The 19,861-nt window shown below is 36.5% G+C and overlaps 1 protein-coding gene across 4 annotated transcripts in view; it reads right to left on the bottom strand.

The window, feature by feature from the left end:
* Positions 1-19,861, bottom strand: part of THSD7A (thrombospondin type 1 domain containing 7A) — a 269,424-nt gene that overhangs the window by 117,188 nt on the left and 132,375 nt on the right. For all 4 annotated transcript variants that reach the window (XM_027723206.2, XM_039388627.1, XM_027723207.2 and 1 more), the window contains one exon: positions 5,927-6,758. In XM_027723206.2, coding sequence (XP_027579007.1) covers positions 5,927-6,758 — 832 coding nt within the window. The remainder of the gene's footprint in view (positions 1-5,926; positions 6,759-19,861) is intronic.

Genomic DNA, 19,861 nt, shown 5'->3' with positions numbered 1-19,861 from the left:
TATGGATGTCATACATCTAAATGACAGAAAAACTGTTCACTGTATGAAAGGAGTTAAAATATGGTGTGGAAAAAGAAATTGTTCATTGCTGATGTTTCAATTATTCAGCACAGTGTGTAGGTTTCCATCTTAAATCTAGATTTTGGCATGGTATGTCAAATGTGTAGCAATACTGACAAGCCACTGTCAAAACAGCAGCCTCGGTAAGATGATGGAGCAGGTACTTAGAATAGAAAGGAACACCCACTGAATAATATTATGCATATCCACAGAAAATACTGTCTCCACCAAAGTCACATTAAAAAACTACAGGATGCTTCTGACTTTCAAATTCATGGAAATTCTAAAGGTATAGTGGAAAATGGTAGGAAAGCAGTATGTTTGCATCCCGTTTCTCTAATATTTTACATTTTTATTATCCCAATGCACCTGACAATTAACCCTGCCGTTTTTAGTTATCAAGAGGTTTTTCTTCCAAGATTACTTCTTTCCTATTCTCCATTTGTTAACAGCATGTGCTCTAAGTGATTCCAAGTTAATGAATCAAGATGACTGTATATAGTTCATTATCCAAATATGTGATATTTACAGGTGTTCTGTAAGTGAACCACTTATTGCTTCTAAACCCTTACAGTGTGGTTAGCTTGCAGGCTTCCTCTACAAAAACAGCCGTAGAGCTGCTTTTCTAGTAACATAAAAAGCACATGCAGATATATATGCTTTCATCTGGTCCTCAATGAACAAACAAAAGATTTCTTATGCTCCTTCATCTCTATGACCCATCCTCTCTGCATTGCTGTTTCTCTCTCCTTCCCGCAGCCCACCTCCTTGAAGTTTTTTTACCTTAACCACTGCCATGTTCATACATATGACTCTTTCTGCCTGTTGCCTCACAGAGATGCTCAGAGAAGTACAGAGAATCTCTCAAGATCTTTTCCAAGCAAGGAGTACATTACAGGGTCCAACAAACTGAGTTGCTGTACTGTACGTCTGAATCTTTCTTCTGTTTGCTGTCTGACAGCATAACTTGTCTGCTTCTCCAAATAATAGAAGAAATAAAGCAACAGGTTTATGCAGTTTTTGTTTGTTTTTTTTTTATCTTCCTCCATCAGACAGTCTCTAATTCATAAGAAGAACAAAAGTCCATGGATAGAGACATTTGTTGTGTTATTTGGAAGGTAAGCATTGGGTTAAGAGGCTTCAGGACCTGGAAAGGAAAAGAAAGCTAAAATGCCATTCTAGAAGAGCAGATTCTCTATCTTTTTTCTCATGCTAAAACATCCTAAGTATCACTTGCTCATCGGTTAAATACTCCATTGGCCATTCTTGAATTCCTTAGTTCCTGGGTATCCAGCTTAAGACCTGTGGTCAGTATTGAATATAATGACACTGCTTTAAGCAGATGCAGGTCTACTTGAAGCAAGCTGAAAAATTAGGCATTACATATCTTTGAACTGCATGCCCAAAATCAGCAAAACAATTCCATAATTTTGGCCCTACTGTCATATCTCATGTCTTAACTATAATATTGGAATAAACAAAAGGTCAAATTCTCCCAAACTTCAAATTTAGTAAAGCACTACAACAAGACCATTACAGAAACTTCCAAGAGAGTTTGTTACAAGATGTGGATATAATTTGCTAGATATTTCATAAGTGCACAGAATCAATGAGAAGGATGAAAAGAAATAACAAAGACTTACTTTCTAAGACGGACAGATGTGAAACTAACGAAACATGATCATATGATCAAATGCACAAAGAGGCTAAACCAATCTGCTCATGAACTAGTCAGCATTTCTAAAATTTTGGATTCTTTTCTGCCCCCACCATTATGTTCCACTATCGTAATTGCATAAGGTTATTTCCCAACAAAGAAGTAAAAGTTCTGAATATATATAAAATTTCACTGTTTTTTCTTGAATTCTCATTTCAGGTCATTCAGGTCATCAGTAGTGTTCAGCTTCACAAACAGGTCTCTACTACAGTAGTGCTGCCAAGAGAATATTAACCAGTTCTGAGGACTGCGGCCAGAGCTGGCAGGGATGGTTTCCTACTTGGTCTCCTCCATTTCTCCCACCATTCAAACAGGAGTAGTTTTGGTCCCAGTCTAAGCAAGATAAACAAGCCATATTCAAATGATGGAGAAAGAGAAAGGAAATAGTGCAGAAATTCCTGGGATATCTTTGTTTTAAGAGGCAGTAGATGCTTGCAGAACTGCTTTAACTACAGCTCGCTTTCCAGTCATTTGAGCTAAGTGAGTCTTAGCGATGACAGGTTGCCCCCACACCTGTGGGCCAGCTGCTTCAGGGGAACATGATCTGCTTTGTCAGTGGATTTCAAAATCTTTGCTGAAATGCAGAAACATACAGGCCAAGAAGATACTCTAGTTCTGTTGCATGTTCCTACAGTTATAACTGTCTGTGCTCCAGTCTTTCCAAACACTTCTTCTTAGACTTGTAAAAAACCAGGCAAAACCAGGCAAACCTTTCTTGCTAAACTTTCCTCCAGAAGTCTGCTCAGGAAAATAAATATGAGGAACCATTTGAGACACAAAAATAACAATTTGGCAGAGTAGAATAAAGTGAAACCAGAGTCTATATTACAGTAGAAAATTATAGTCTTAACATGAGGCATAATCATTACAACTTGTAATAGGGCAAACAGACTTGCAACATAAAATGAACTTTTACATATGTTTTATGTTTCTCTACATTAACAGTTTGTTGTCTAACAGTTCTCTTCGGGACCTCTGGCAAACCCCACTTTCACCAAAGAGGAAACATTTCAGAGGATCAGTTTTGTCCTCTACTCTAACAGCAGCATTGTCCACATTTTGTTAGCTATCCAGAGCAGTCATTTTATAAGCCACCTTTAAAATTTTTTGAATTTTTTTTTTCCAACATTTCTATTTTTAAAATATTTTCAGTGCACCAGAATTTCAGACTAAGGGGAACATAAGGCAAACACAGGCCATATAACACCTACGTTATTGCAGAATGAGCAATACAAAATCCAGTATTTCATCCTCCACGGGAGACCATCTATTTTTCACTCAGCAATAAATTAAACTTTGATTTTCTTGTTTCATTTCTCTTTACCATGCCTGGTGTGCTGATGTGTCAAGAGGATTTGCCTTTTTTGAAGTTTTGCTGACAGCGTTACAGAACCATCTTCTCTGGAGCACCCTTCTGAAAGTTGTTCTGTTTTAAAACTCTTTTTATACTATACCAATTTTGCTATCTCTGCAAAAATTATTCCTTGCCTGAGGGTTTTTATTCTTCTTTCAGTCATGCTGCCAGGGGGCTGATTGTTTCTGATTGCTGAAAATGGACTATGCAAGCTGAAAAGCATTTCACATGAGAATGGCAGGTTTTCCAGTCACCTTACTTGTCTATATTATTTAGTAACACAGTTACTATGTGATGGAGATTATAAAATCATTTGATCTAGCTGCATTGACACTCTCGGCAGAAAAATAATTCTATTGTTTCAGATTCTAGAATGCCAGTCACAGAATAAAGCATTTGACATCTTGGTGAAGAGTGCAGTGCAAATGATGCAATAGATATATAGGTGATATACATACATAGGTCACTGAAAAATAAGTTATCAGTGCCAGAATTTCTCACATGAGTCTTTTAACCAAATTTTCTTGTTTATAATAAGCAACTGGGGAAAGAAAGTTCTATATTAAACTTTTGAAGACCACTAGAAATCCTTTGTGCATTTACAACATAAAATCTCACCCATTAGAAATTAAAATGCCCACTGCATCACTTATACAATTTTCTTCCCTGTGAAGAACTGCTCCTACATTGTATTATCTACTGTTTCACTGCCTCAGGCAAGAGGGTTTCATCCATTTCCTGCACCAGACTGAAATGTGCATAATACACTGAGGTATCTGAACTTAAGACAGCGTTACTGATCTAAGTGAATTCAAGAGTGAGTGTAAAGATGATGAGTAAAGTATACCATTGGCTTCCACTATACTTTTACTTTCTTCTACCGTTTATAAGAGCTTCAGCACATGGCTCTGTCATTCTTCCCTTTCTTTTTTTTTCTCAGTAAATTTTTTAGCCTTTCAAGAACCTAGGGACTTCCAAAAAGAGTGGCCAGTTGCTATCTGATAGCAACAGATGTTTAATAAATCACTCCCTGTATTTAAAGAGTAATAGTGTTCCTGGTCGAGGTACAGTATGGGCGGCATGATGTGAGGATGGAAAAGAAAGGAGTAAAGGCAACCTGTTTCTGTACCAGCACTGAGACAGTGCTGCAGCCGACACCTGCCTGAGCACACTGATTTTGAGATTTTTTATGCAGACATTCATCCAACTGTGGATCAAAATCTTAAAGAACTAAGGAAAACCAGAGCTAGAAGAGACTGCCAAAAAACTATGCTGTCAGTCCCTCTTCCATAACCATGACATCACTGACATCACTGTCTAGCCTATTCTTATAAACCGTCGAAGATGGAGGTGCCACATATGTCCCAGGTAATTTTTTCCAGAGCCTCACTATTCCCAGTATTGAGAAGCTGAGCCTCATTTGATACTGCTGGGATTAGTCCATTATTCCTTTTCAAATACATCCATATTATATAGAGAGATAATCTTATTCCATTCTTCCTTGTGATGGGTCTTTACATACTCCCAGACACTTTGCATCTTCACCCATATGTCCCTCCTTCCAACCAAAAAACCCAAACCTTTCAGTTCTTTCCTTAAGCCAGGGACCTGTCATCATTTTCCTGTTTTACTGCTGGATCCTCTCTTGAAAAGAATAAATTTGAAAAATATTTTCTACACATGAAATAATCTCTAATATATGGTTTTTGATAGAAAAGGTTGAAGCAGTTACAAGTTCTGTGATAGAATGTTTAACTCACACAACAAAAACTAGAATAAAATACCCTGAAGAAATCCATAAATACTAACGTAGCAGCAATGGGAGTCAGCCTCATTCAGCAAGATATCATAGTCATTTCACAGTTGAAGTAAAATTGATTAATCAGGCATTGAACTAGAGGTCAGGAAATAGAAAGAATCACATCACAGATGGGAAGATTAGACTCAAAGAAGATTTTTGAGTTGGACACAAACATTCTGGACAATAGGAAAGAAATACATGAGCTAGCAAGAGAATGCCAGATAAAACAAACAAATCAAAGATAATAGGATTCCAGAAATGCACCCAGAAGCCTGTACAAAGAATCACCAAAACATCTGTGATTGCCAAAACTCTTGAAAAGTAAAATAATAAATAAAAAAAAAATGAATGAATTAATATGATGGGGGAGGGTGGGGGGAGAGGGACCAAAAGACAGCCAACATAAAGGTGCAGATGAGAAAGTAACAGAGGAGGTATACAGAAGAAACCAAGAGGTTTTACAGTCTCTCTTTCAGAAATTTTGCAATAGGAATCAAGAAGGACAAACAATATTTCATGCTCTTCTATTTCAAAACAAAAATACTGGAATGAGTAGATACTGCCTTCCTGTGCAGCATCTTTCTCTCGTTTTCTACTTTTACTGTTTCCAGGTTTTTTACCCAGAGCCTTAAAAGCAGTAACATCAGCTCTTCCAAACATGCACAACTTGTTAGAGAGTAAATGCCTGCCTGAACACACTGAAACAGCAGACATTTGAGAAATATCTTCAAGCTTTTGGGGCTTTTGGGACAAAGAGACGCTAGGGAGCTAACACAGTTTAAGAGTGCACATGTATGTGATGCTTAGTATGATCCTCAACACAGTTTGCATGTTTTCATGTCACAGAAAAAAAACTTGAGTTTGATGATGGATGTTCAACTGGAAATAGTGAGTCCCATTTTGAGATTCAGGCTTGTGAAGAAGAATCCACTTATGCATGTTTTACTGTAAACAAATAAAAATTAGGATATGCAAATTCAGAAATAGTGATTACCTCAGAGCAGCAGTTTTCCCATTTCTGTGAGTACATGTGACCTGCCTTGTTTGGTACCCAATTTGTATGTCCCAATATTTGTTCTCCTGTCTATTCTGCCTGTTACGATTCCTCTTCTTCTTAATTAACTCACGAGCCTCAGGATCTCGAACTGCCTTTTCTCTGTCCTTTTCCTTGTCTTTGTTCTTCCCTCGTTTCCTTGCTTGCCTTATTTGTCTTGAATGGGGCACTGAGCATGAGCTCCAGGGTCCCACGTTTAGACTATACAGGCTTTCTTCAACAGTGCATGGGCTAGACTGACAGATTTGAAATTCGGTGAGGTTGGGACAAGCAGACCCACCGAACTGCGGTGGAGCTACAACGTGCCGAGTTCGATGCTGAAGCCCGTTGCCACAGGTCTTCGAGCATTCCGACCAGGGGGAGAATTCGGCCACGATGCAGTCCTGCCGGCACGGGATGAGGCATGCCTGCTCCTGCCGGGGCTTCGGCTCAAAGTACTCGCAGATGACATCCTCAGCTGGAACCCCATTGGACTTCTGTATACAGGTGATGTCCCTTGTCTGGATCCCTTCCTCCCCTCTGAGGCACTCCAGGGGTTTCTCATGGCTGCGGGAGAGGACAGGCCGGCACTGGTTCCAGCTGCCAATCTGCCAGTCGTACAGCTCCTTGTGCCAGTCGCAGACCCGAAAACAGCTCTGCTGGTTGTCTGGTCGCTCTGGTTGCTTGCAGTTTGTGGGCAGGGTGGTCCAGCCCTCCACGTGGGCGCACCACACGGCTCGCGTCTGGATGCCTCCGGGACCGCAGTCATCTCCCATGCATCTCCCCCATGGACCTGAAAAACAAGAAAAGATGCTTACATTGCACACTTGAATTATTTTTCTGGCATAGTGCAAAAGCAAGCTCACAGCATTTACTGTATCTCTAAGAATTTCATTGAGTTCATTTCATGAAATTCTCTAAGAATTTCATTCTTAGAGAAACTCAAACTTGAAAAACACAAGTATGGGATGACTCTTCATCTCCTATTTTTATGATTGTGGATACATTTCACTTTTTATCCTAGACAAAGTAAATATTTAGTTTCTAGAACATATACAGGAATTAATCACATTAGAGAACTAAGAACTTAGCAACCACAAATTCATCACCTAGTTTTGACTGCTAAGACAGAAGCTAAAGTTCTCCCTTCCAAGGCATGAATCCGATCTCTCTCACCTGTTTGAATACCCCTTCCTGGACTGTTTTGATTTTGCTTTTCATTTCTACTGTACTACAATTTATACCCTGATGCCAATTAATATCATGTTCTCTTCCTTCCATATTGTATACAAAAATGAGAACAACATCACAATACATTTTGAAAAATATTGGTAACACAAGTAGGCCACTTCTAGTCTTTATTATAACTAAAATAAAAATTAAAAGCCACTTAAAAATGTTTGTTCCACACAATCTTTGATATTATTATAGAACAGAATAAGTTCTTGAAGACAGAGACATACCAGCTGGTAACTCTCCAAAGAACAGAAGTTACTGAATCATAGACTCATAGAATACTAGGTTGGAAGGGACCTCAAGGATCATCTGGTCCAACCTTACTTGGCAAAAACACAGTGTAGACAAGACAGCTCAGCACCCTGTCCAGCTGAATCTTAAAAGTGTCCAATGTTGAGGAATCCACCACTTCCCTGGGGAGATTAGTCCAATTATTGATTATTCTCATTGTGAGAAAGTTTCCTCTTGTGTCCAATTGGAATATCCCCAGGAGTAAGCTATATCTAGAGGTAACTTGTACCCACTGCTTTTTAAAATCTCCACGGTTCATGACAAATACTCAATATGCAACACGTCGTTATAATAAATGTCAACAGAAATCAATAAAACCTATGTCATTGAAAGCTGATGTAGTTGTTTTTTTCATTATTAAAACTTTGATATTCACCCAGTTCAATTCATGAAATCCACAAATCAGAGGGTAAAAAAACCGTATATTTTTCAGGTTTTTTAAGACCTCCACTCGTACACATTGTGCGCTGACTTATTATGTAAGAGCAACTGAACAAACAGTTCAGAAAAACCCCTGTAATCATTTATGAAAAAAATCTGTCTATCTGCAGTCACTTAATCACACAGAAGACATTTTCTCTGACTAAGGAGTGCTCATGTTCTATGAAGAAACTGGGGCCAGGCCACACAATTCTCATTCATCTGACTGACCCCGGTAACAAGACTATTTGTGTGAGTAAAGCTGGGCTGAGCCTTTGCTATTTCCAAAGCAGGTTAACAGCATAATTTTAGTACTGCACAAGAATAAGTAAATGAACTATGAAAGACACAAATTATTTACAACATGTTCTTATTGAATGACTGGGAGGAATATGAAGCCACAACTTATTACTGATTCCCGTGTTTTAAAACTCTCACTGACTTCAACACAATTTTCATCTGTTCATCCAATATTAACTTTGGTACCACTTTGGGAATGGGCTGATGACAGGCCATACACTTAGCCTCTGCTCCTCATTGTTTCTTTTTCAAATGGACACTGTGCCTGAACAGTTTGTTTGTAGTTCTAAAACCCTAAGAGTGTACACTAAATAGCAATGCCAGCTGGTAGACTCAGCCCATGGAAACTCTGCTATACTTAAGTTTGAATTATGGTTTCCAAGATTCAGCTAGCTATTCAGAAAAATGAATGTATATTTAATACAAATACATTTCAGTTTTCATTTCAGCAAGATTGCACTACTTCATCTCTAACCAGCCTTCCATGAATGACATAATCATTATCGTGTTTAATTTAGGCGTATTTACACTGAGTTGAGAGATATAATTTCTTCAGAACACCACTTTGAACACTTGCCAATTTTTAAAGAATAAAGGCTGCAGAAAATCTTCAACTAGAGCAGAGATATAAAAATAATCGTGATTGAAATAAAGCTAAATTTTTATCCTGCAAACTTCAAATTTCTGTCTTACTAGGTCACTACACCTCGTGTGTTCAGTGAAGAAATCCCTCTTCTTAAAGACCAGGTCTTTAATCCAGATGAAAATTTTTCTAATTTGGGATTCTATCAAATTTACAGTCATCAATAATCTAAGAAATACATTGTACCTAAAAATTGTGCTTGTCATCAAAGTATCTTCAATCCAACTCTTGGGCAGGTTTATACTAATGCAAATGTTAAAAATTTCAGCCTCAATGCAATAAATACTGCCTTCAGCAACTTAAATATGAACAAAAAGACTGCATGTGACTGTGAAAACTGGGCAAAAATAAGCTCTTTCATTAGATTACAAGTATGTTGTTTATAGAACTGAATACAAAATAATGATGAGGTGCACAGATAGGCTCAAGTAGTAAATTGCATTATTTTTCTTGTGCTGTGAAGTAGCAAGCCATTTTATAAAAGCATTACCAGTGAGTACCAACAAACCACATTTACATGGACAAACAACTACTCAGTAGTTCTATGTTCATGTGCATTTTGACACAAAACTCTAAGCGATGTATCTGACCTTCCCTCTTACCTACATTAGGTTAATTTTTAAGTTTAAATACAAAATAATCCATTTAGAGACCAAGACTGCAAGTACACCAAAAGTACAAATTTTAATTTTATTGCACACTTCTTTATATGACTATGACAAGATCTAAGAGTGAACCACAGCTTTGGGGTAAGGATCTGTTTAAGGTTTTGTCCTTAGTGAGCTTCCTCAAAAAACTAAAGTGCTTCCACACTTGATCAAAGCAGATTTTATTTGCACAGAAAATTAAAACTTGTGGAGGGAAGAGGTGTTAAAGAAAAAAAAGCTGAATAAAAAGGTAGGAAAAACAAACAAACAAAAAAATAGTTATATATATATCTTCCCTGCCCTCTAAGCCTTTGTGCCTCTAAACCAGTGACTTTAAATTGCAGCAAACTGTCCTGTATCTCCAGAAATCACTCTGGCCCTGTAGTCTGGCCACCTACTCCCTGCCATACTCTCCACTTGCTCAGACTTTTTCTGTTTTCTATGCTATCTCTCCAAGCTCCATAAATGGCTCCATGAACTACTTTTTTAAAAAATGGCACATTAGGAACACATAGGAGAAAAAAAAAGTTGTTTGTGCTGCTTTTAAGCTGAAAAACTTTAAACACAAAACCAAAAGAATTTTTCTGTATATCTGTATGATAGAATCAGTGGTGAATATTTGTTTTTTAATGCAAGCTTTAATATGTGCAGGAACAAAAAAATTGTTACCATACTTCATAACTAGCTACACTTCTCTTTGGGGTTAGGGAACATATAGAAAAATTAAAAAATTAAGGAAAAAAATCCCACCCTAACACTTCCACACTCAGTGCTCCTTTAAAATAAGAGTTTCAAGCTAACTTCCAATGAATTGATTTCAAAATACCTACTCAGTAATTTCACCAGCTTAATTAACTCATTTGTCTTATTTAGGGTGTAGAAGAGGAATTGCCATTGTGTTTTTTCTTTAGTTTTTAAATAATAAAATAATATTTGATGTATTTCTAGTTATATGAACAGAAACTTATTTTGACCAAAATTATTCTGAGAAATACCAAATTTTTTTTTCTTTTAAAAACAATTTCTAGCATCTACATTAACCAATATTTCTGTCATCTTTCAGTTGCACAATTTGAAATCTTCAGTTAAATTATCCACATTTCCTTGTAGGATCACAAGTCACTCTTTTTAACCTCAAGCACTTGCTGAGGAACATTGTTGCCACACATTCTTTATGTGGACCTCACGAACAAAGAGAGAAGCTCCTCTCCAATTTTCTTTACAGTTACCAATCTTACTCTCTCATTTATCAAGAGTCTACAGTAATGCACTTCTAATTTAAGAGGCCCCAAATACATTGCAAGCATCAAGGCAGGACAGAGTTTTCATTTAAAAATAATCATAGAAAAAAAGGAAAATAAATGTCTCTGAACTGAGTAAAGGAGCTTTGTGACTTTAAAAAAAAAAAACCCAACCAAACAAGAAATAAATCCTAAAGTATTCCTAATCCATTGTTGTTTTTTTTTTCTCATTGTAACAGATAGAAGAGAAAGTATCCAGCACACCCTTACAATATTTCTTTGCCTGCTGGTCAAGACATTACTGAAGATAAATGATGAAAAATAGTGAAGGCAGAGGCTTCAAATTATCCTCAGAAGTACAAAAAAACCACCTAGAGATCCCCTGCAACATGCTTTTTGTATTATATCATTATTATAAGTAGTACATTTACCACTGTACTTGTAAAAGTCAAATTTTGGGATAAAATTAATGTCACAGAAACTAATGTAGCATAGATATGCAACTCAGAATGAAAGAGATCAGCAGAAGACAATGACTCACCCACTACCTTAACTTAAAGCCTGCAGGACGTAGTGGGTGGCTGGCTGCTCTTTCACAAATCCTCAGTTGATGTTAAACACTAGTAACAACAAGAATGTATTTAGGAAAGCTGTCAAGCCTAATCAAGGCCTCATATGATATTTTAATTTGCTCTTTATGAATATTCTTTAGGTTCTCTCCTATTGAAACAGTCTTCACATAGACACTCTGCTCGCCCTGCTGTATGCAGTTATGCCTTGCCAGTGGGATCTATGTGCACTCAAACCATTTCACATGGGGGGAAAAGGCTGCTGCTGTGAATGCAAAGTAGTTTTTCTTTGGATTTTGTTTCAAATATACTTAGATGAACAAATCATAGTTTGTAGCGAGCTGAACTTGTTTCATGAAAATACTATCATTTATCCACTCTAACTATTCAGCACATTACAATTGGCAATTAGAGAAATAAATAGGAAGCTTGCTTCTTGTTGTTGGGAGTTGTCACTGAAGTCTTAGTGAGCTTAACATGTCATTTGTAATTCTTTGTCTTCTAAAGAGATTATCGTAAAATACAATATTAAGATTCCGTCTAAGCTTCTGGAAGATTAACATTTAGGTTTTTTTAGGAAGCAGGAACATAAGTGAATTAACCATTACTGTAGGTTTATTTTGAAATTTCAGAGACTGATCACAATGGATTTAAAAAATGAAGACTAAACCTCCACTAAAGCACTGACAGTTTTGCAGCTGATAACAAAGTAAGCTATCACAGTATTTAGTATTGTATATTTTAATATTGTTTCAGGTATTAAAATTATCAGTGTTTGAAAAAGAAAGAACTTACTTTGAACTTTGATCCAGGGCAAATAAGGCTACATGAAAATCCTTTAAGCTTTTCTCCTCATACAAATACAAAGACAGACAAAACAATCCCCAAGTATCCCTAAACATAAAACTCCAAACATATCTTAAAGCATCGAGTAAGACATTATTCCCATTTTTAACAAATGTAACACTGATTTTATTTGAATTTTGCCATACTTGCCATGAGAACTGGTTTTGACCCGTTTTGTGTTACTGGTTTGGTGCCTGTAAGTAGCATTAACAGTTTAATGCCAGGAAGAGAGACTCAGACTGCACAAGACAATGAGCAGCTTAGTTTTCAGTATTTTGCAAGGATTGTACTTAAAGAGACTATTGAGAGACTGATTAGCAGAAATCTACTTTTTCTAAGTTCAGAAAAAAGATAACCTTACCCAGTATTGGAACCTCAAATGTCTTTGTATTATGAAAAGGTTATGATAAGGGCCAAGAAGGTTAACTGGGTGATACAGGGCTGAGAGTCAGAAGGACACGAGTATTACATGATACAGTACAAGCCTAAGCAGTAAATCTCGAGAGGGGTCAAAAAGACACAGATCAAGAAGTATTTGAAGAACTCAGGAGATGACAGTGAGTGCAAACTGCAGCTCTTGATAGCAGAGCTGGTCAAGGAGCTGGGTGAACAGCAGGTCACCAAGAATATAACAGCCTCAGAGCTGTTGCTAAAATCACTTGCAGATCTGCTTCGCTAAATTCAAATATGATAAGCACGTCTGTAACTTGGTACACTATGCCTGTATAATCTGTATTTGCTTTCCACAATTACAGTGACAAAGGAAAAACAACTGCTGCTACAACGAAGTATTTTTACCACAGGTAATACTTAATTGTGAAAATCTAAACAGGGAACAGTCTCACTGATACAGACACATTACCTGCAAAAAGTAGTACAGCAAAATGCTGTAATTCTAGATAAATTATTGATACTTCTTTTTTTTAAATACAGCACCTGCCATGCTGCCAACACAATGAGCTAGCCTCATTTGGAGAGACAGGTTCTGTAATTTATACTGTTGGGAGTGTCAAGAAAGTAAAGACAAAACCTTTATTTTCACATCTTTCCCACCCATGGCAGGACTCCCTGGGTGCTGTATGACTGGCTGTCTGCTCTCTTTGCCAGCAAATTCTCCCCTCTAGGAGTGCTATGGATCACCTTGACTGTCGTTTCTATTTAATCCTTTTGTCTTTCCTGGCTCCTCTTTCAGAGGTTGAAAAGAACATACAAGGCAGTGTCTACATCAAAGAAAATTAATTTGGGATATAAAAAAGAGATAAAAAAAGGAAAATATTCTCAACATCACAAAATATAACACCTGTGTTTCAGAGGAATATAATGGAGAACCAAATAGGCCTACAAATGATTTGGCTCTTAGATCAATTTTTTTTTCCTAATAGTATAAGGGAGAGTGTAAGCCCTGGCACAGTTCAAAGAATTTCAGAATCAAAAGAACAAGTTGCTGAAATTTCTCAAATTAACAATGAAATAAAAAAAAATACCATTAAAAAGTAATGTAAATTAATCTAATTTCTAAATTGCACATTGTTTCCCTGGCTTTCTAGAGCACACTTTCAAATAATGGGATAAAGGCAAACCAAAGTATATAAAAATCAGCCACTTAGTTACCTTTCTAGGTGTGCACTTAATTATTAAGGTACTTAATAAAACATGGGCCTTTTTATTTTTTTCCCTATTAATAACCGTTAGGAAAATATATTCACACGTGTTCCTGATACAGTTCATGGTATGGTAAGTAACATTATGCATTGTTTTCAAATTTCTCTTAAAATCATGAATGTAACACACACAAAATGAGCTAAGAGTAAACATACCAGTTTAAATTCTGACAGTGACATCACAAAAAGCAGAATGCTTATTCAGTGTTTCCCTAACAGCACTGTCATACCAAAACCTCACAATTACTGGAACCAGATATTATTTATTTTCCTCCAGCAAGGAGGAAAATAAATTTTGTATAGTAGAAAACTAGTGAATCTAAGACAAGGTTGTGTATTCCATAACAAAAATTTTGAATTTAACATGCTTTGCCATTGTTGATGCAGTGGCTTCTTGTGTTGTAAGTCATGGTAGTTTGAACACCATATTTCACTTGGTAGAGAGGTTATTTGTCTGCTTTGTGCTTTTCTCTGTGCTTTAATATTTTGACAACTATAATAGATACAGATTTTTTTTTTCCCTTTGTTATAAACAACAAGAGGGTAAAAAAGTATGTATTTCTACAGTACAAAAAAACTCCAAACAAAAACCATAAAGAAATAAAATGGTCTCAAAATTCTTCTCCCCTTTTAAATATAATGCTAGTTCTTCATTCCCCCCAGACAGGCAGGTCTGAGAACCTAATTTAATGCTTATTTTAAAAAAATATCAAACAAACAAAACCCCAAACAAACAAACAAACAAAAACAAACCACAAAAACCCACCAACCAAAAAAACCCCAAAACAAAAAAACCACCCCACTCACCACCTTCTTAACATTCTTATATTTGTCACTGTTTAGTATTTATTTTATTGCCCTGGTTGTGCAGATTCAATTTTTTAAAGAAACTGCACCAGGGTCTACACTTTTCATACCACATTTCTTTCCAAAGTAATTTGACTGTGCAGTGGCTTAACACCCTGAAAATTGCTATCTGCACCGAAACTATCGAGAGCCTCCAGCTTGCAGTAGTGGTGCAACATATTTATCTGAAGTACGTACTGGCACATGCACAAACATGAAAGGTTGACACCTCACAGTGCAGAACTATTTGGCTTTGTGTTGTTCTTATCACCTCCAAATCTTTTCCTTTAGGTTTATTATAACTTATTATAACTATTATAATTATTCAGCTAATTCTAAAAACATTACTGAGTTTTAAAACAGTTCTTCATCCAATACTTTCTTTTTAGAATAAGTTCCTCTCACTCTTCATTTTTCCTTTACAAAGAATAGCAGTAGAAGACAAAATGAATATTAAATGAATACACAAAAGGAATATTTAATTGAAGCAGCATGCTTTAAAGAGAAATATAACTTCTATGTTCTACAAAGCAATTACATTGCTTTGAGCTTCTATTCCTGTTGTAATAAATACTTCTGATATTGTAAGATACTGAATATAGTTTCTTCTAGCCCATAGTCTGTTTACATATGAAGCTGGTTCATGAACATTTCTTAGTTTCATTAGAAGTGATGTTAAACCATATCAACATATTCCTCACACTGCTTTCCTTATGTTGCCTCTCTAGTCACACTGCTGGCTGAAAGGCCAGATAATGCTCTTCTGACAAAATGATGATTCTTATACATAGCAAGCACTCTTGCAGGCTTTGTAAGTTGGATGAAAGGTTTTACTACCCTTTGCTTGTATCTCTCCCACATGGCTGTTTTAGTTTTCTTCTGATTACCCAGAAGAAAAGCTGAAAGTTGCTCTGCGTGTCCCCTGTGAGACAGACATACCGAGTCAGACCAAAGACCTGCCTATCCCAGTATCCATCTCTTACAGCAACAGACTTGAAGAAGGTATAAAAATGCAGTGAGCATACATGATGTCTTCCCCGGTACCCTCACAGCTTCCCATAAGTTCCAGATCATACACCACAGCAGACATGCTGGTACAAACCTTTTCATGTAAAAAAACTTATAAATAGATATCATATAAAGAACATGCATGTGTTCTTCAACCACCTTCTAAAGAAGATCAGTTTTAGAAATCATACTAGAAACTCCTAAACTTATTGTTCTTTTTTTCCATGCTACCAGAATGTAACAATAGAAATGTATAGAAATATCAGAAATGTAATGATAGAAAACATATGGCATTAACCTATTTTTTTTAATGCAGTAGACAAGGAAAAACAAAACAAAAACCACTCCCGTGAACAGCAGAGCCAATTACACGTAAATCCATGAAATCAGCAGCTACTCCCAATTACTATTCAGACTGTAATAATGAGTAAATATTATAATTTTATAATGAAAGCTCTATAATAATATGTGTAACAAAAAATATCACAACAAATTATTCTCATTTGTGTCCCTGTATATTTTTACAGCTCTATTTCTGTCAGAATCTGATTTTAAGAGATAGGTTGTTGCGAAAACAGGATCCAATGCCTATTAAAGGGGAGGATTTGATTTGTATAGATTAAAATGATGTTTTCTCCTTGGTTTTGAATGAAGATTCACTGTTTTCTTCCCATCGGCATTATATATTCAATTTACTCACAAATCTCAAAGCAAATTTTTACCGAAATGCTTCTGACATAACATCTCACGTAACCTGAAAATCTCATTATTAGTACTGTTCTCAGTGACCATATGAGGAAATGCAGATTTTTGCACTAATTTAACCAATTAAACCTTGCCTTCCACTTTTCATCAGAGTGAACCCCAACTAGATCTATTGAAAAAAAAACACCACTAGCGCTTGTGATGACACTTGGGCATCAGCATGTGTTGCAGCATCAATTTCTTGATAGTGTTATGAGAGTTTATTTCTGCACATGTCTCATGTAATCTAATGGTAATTACTGATACTGAACAGGTAACAGATTCAAATAGATCACTTTTGTTTCTATCATGAATAATTTTGCAATTCAGTTTGTTAAATGTAATTTTCCTCAGTACACACAGACTGATACATTAAAAAGAGAAGACAAAATATTCCTGTTTCAATTTTCATCAAGATCAAGTAATAGCTTTTATTTTTCTGCCTCTATCTCATTTTCTGCCTCTTGATTTCTTCTCCTTGTTCATTGTAGCCTCCTGCTGTGGTGCTGATGGCCAGAAGTGCTAGTTGTGAGGCTGCTGCAACCACAGGGTACATCCGTCAACATGGCCCATCACACTTGTGCCAGCCCAGTGGTTTGTAATCCCAGTCTCTGCTTACATTAAGCAAGGGCAAACAAGTCACAAACCTCCTTCACTGACACATGAAGAAATTCACTGCTACAGCTCTTCAGAAACTGGCTACAGCTTTTCAATGAAGCTACTAGAACCAGAAATCAGAAACTAAATGTACTATCTTTGTGCACTGACTTATTTAAAGGGTCGGACTTCCTGCAAGGTATAATGTCAGACCAGGTAGTGGGAAGTTTGTTATAAGAAATCTCTACAATGAAGTTGTAAGAAGTCAGAGATTTAAGTTGTACTCTCAGCCCTAATGCTAGCCTGCAGGATCTGTGTACACCATTTTCGTCTCCTTGCATTTCAGCTTCTTCTGCATAAGGCAAGGACAACAATATTAATTTTTAAAGCCCCTTTAGAGGTATTGATGGAAAACTGTGTGCAAGAAGTAAACAGCAGTAAGCATACATGCTCTGTCATTTTCTCTCTGGAAGTACACCGTTTACTCAATATCTCTCCCTTGAGTTTTGCCCTAAATCCTAGTTGTGTTGAAAGGTGCGCTTTAATAAAAAAAGCAAGAAGCCCAGATGATAAACTGCCACTTTTTCTTACTCTTGACAGAAATCTTATTCATAGAGCACAGCGTGCATACTTCTCATCTGTGTCTTCCCTCTGACTCTTTGGTCACAAGAGAGCTAATACAGATATTCAAGGATCAAATAGGAAGATTTCTCATATCTCTGGATTGTTTATAGTTTTCTTTGCCACTAATGGAATGAAATAAAATACCAGACCTGAACTTAATGAATATCACTTAGATAATGTAATGGACCAGTTATTCTTTTGGCTTTCTTCTAATCCATTGGAGCAAAGAAAATTTAATGAAATTGCATCTTCTAAGTAGAGAACACTATGCAAAGGGTCAAATGTATATATTTATATTTATTTACCTTTAAATATTTTATTACTTAAATTACCTCTGTGTTGGGCTGAAATAACAATCCAGTCATAACTCTTTTGAAGTGCACTAAGACTTTATGTCTTGCTGAGATACGTTCTCCCAAGCATATCCTCTGTTCATTTATTATTCATCATCTTCATTTTGCTAAATTCCTTTGAAACCCATTTCCAATTCTAAATGGCAACTTTCCCTTAAAACTGCGGTGCATTCATTATATAGGCATCGTACTTAAAACTATGGGAAGGAAAGACAACTAAGCCATGTGGATGTACTCAAAATACAGGTGCCACTGTGTATCAGACAAGCATAGATCTCTCTAAGTTTTGAAGAAGTCTTATCAGGACCATATGATACCTGTCACTGTAATGTGTGCAAAATAAGCAATGTCTTCATCTGAGTGCCCCATAATCAATCATTTTCATTCCACATACAATTGAGAGAACTAATTAGTTCAAGAAAATGATTATTACTTTATCACTTATTTTCATCTGGCAAACGTGTTGCAAAACTGTATTAAAACAAGTGGATTTGTCTATTTTTATGATGCTGGAAATATATCTAACAAACCTTCTGTGTAAATACTTTTTTCCAATTTTTGTTTTAGAAATAAGTAATAACTTGTATGAAATATTAGTGTAGGCAGTTATTTCAGTATCTCAGACTATATAATAATTTTGGCTGTTAAACAGAATGCACCACTAATCACAGCAGGGACTTCTGCTTAAAAATACATGTACTTAATCTGATATTACCACAATGATCTATCACAAGAACTCAAGATGTCCTTTAAAAAATACAACCAATTGCTATTAAAGAAAAATTAAAAGTACACAAGTATTTTAAGGAGTGCATCACAAGAAAAAGCTCATATCAGAAATTTCTTAGAATTCCTCTCACCCATCAAAGAAACAGAGAGAGAAATTCAGCAACCAACCCCTGGCTTTAGTCTTCCATTCTAGCACAAAACCCACTTACTTTTCCACTGCTAGTACTACCTTTGATTTATAGTTACTTCACAGAGGTTATTTCATAAGTAACAGCAGAATCTTTTAGCAGATGCTACTAGGAAACACCACATCTTTTACTCTTTTTTTCTTGGCAAAGGACGTTTTTCTTTAGCATCACCTTAAACCTGCTGTGGATTTGGAAGGATTTATTTCATTATTACTTTGGCAAACCTCCCAGTTAAGAGAAGGTGAGAGATGGAGAATGCATTAGAGGACTTCAAACATGAAGCTACAGAGCTGAAGGAAGGAACATGGTATCAGGGCAAACTGCATTTTCTCTCCAGAAAGGCAAACACAACAATTGAATTTTTGTCTTTTCTAAAAACTTGCTGGTCTTTGAAAACTGTGTTAAAGCATTAAAGTTCAGCAGTGAGGAATGTCATTGAATACTCCTCCAATACTGTATTTGTCACTACTATTTTCCCGTTCTAAATAGATTCTCATTTAGCCTTCAAGAAACCTGTAAACCTTTGATTTCATTAATGTATTCATGCTTAATTAGATGCTGCTACTTTGGTCTGTTTGACCACAACCACTTGTGAGAGTCCGTTCTTTTCCTGTCAAGTTACGAGAAAACAAGCACTGATAAACTAGAACTTCATCCTATAATTAATTGGTACCTCACTATTGGTTGACGGCCCTCCAAGGGCATTTAAAGAGGAAAGTGAAGACGAGGAGGATGAAGTAAGCCCCCAGACTCATTTAGAAAAGACCCCCCCGAGGTGTGGCAGGCAGGCACAGGGAAATTCCAGAGTACCCGTGCACGAGCAAAAGAGATGCCACTTGCGTAACAGGGGGGAGGGACCAAAGGCCTCTAGCTGGGGGGTGCTGACCACACCTGCCCAGGTAGATGTCACCAATTAATTGTATAAAAAGCAGAGAGCTCACGCTGGGAGTAAA

The sequence above is a fragment of the Pipra filicauda genome, unplaced genomic scaffold (assembly GCF_003945595.2).
Source record: "Pipra filicauda isolate LSUMZ 115617 unplaced genomic scaffold, ASM394559v2 scaffold66_size7647185_pilon, whole genome shotgun sequence".
NCBI lineage: Eukaryota > Metazoa > Chordata > Aves > Passeriformes > Pipridae > Pipra > Pipra filicauda.
Note: the sequence above shows the minus strand (reverse complement) of the source record. Positions and strands in the feature narration are given on the sequence as shown.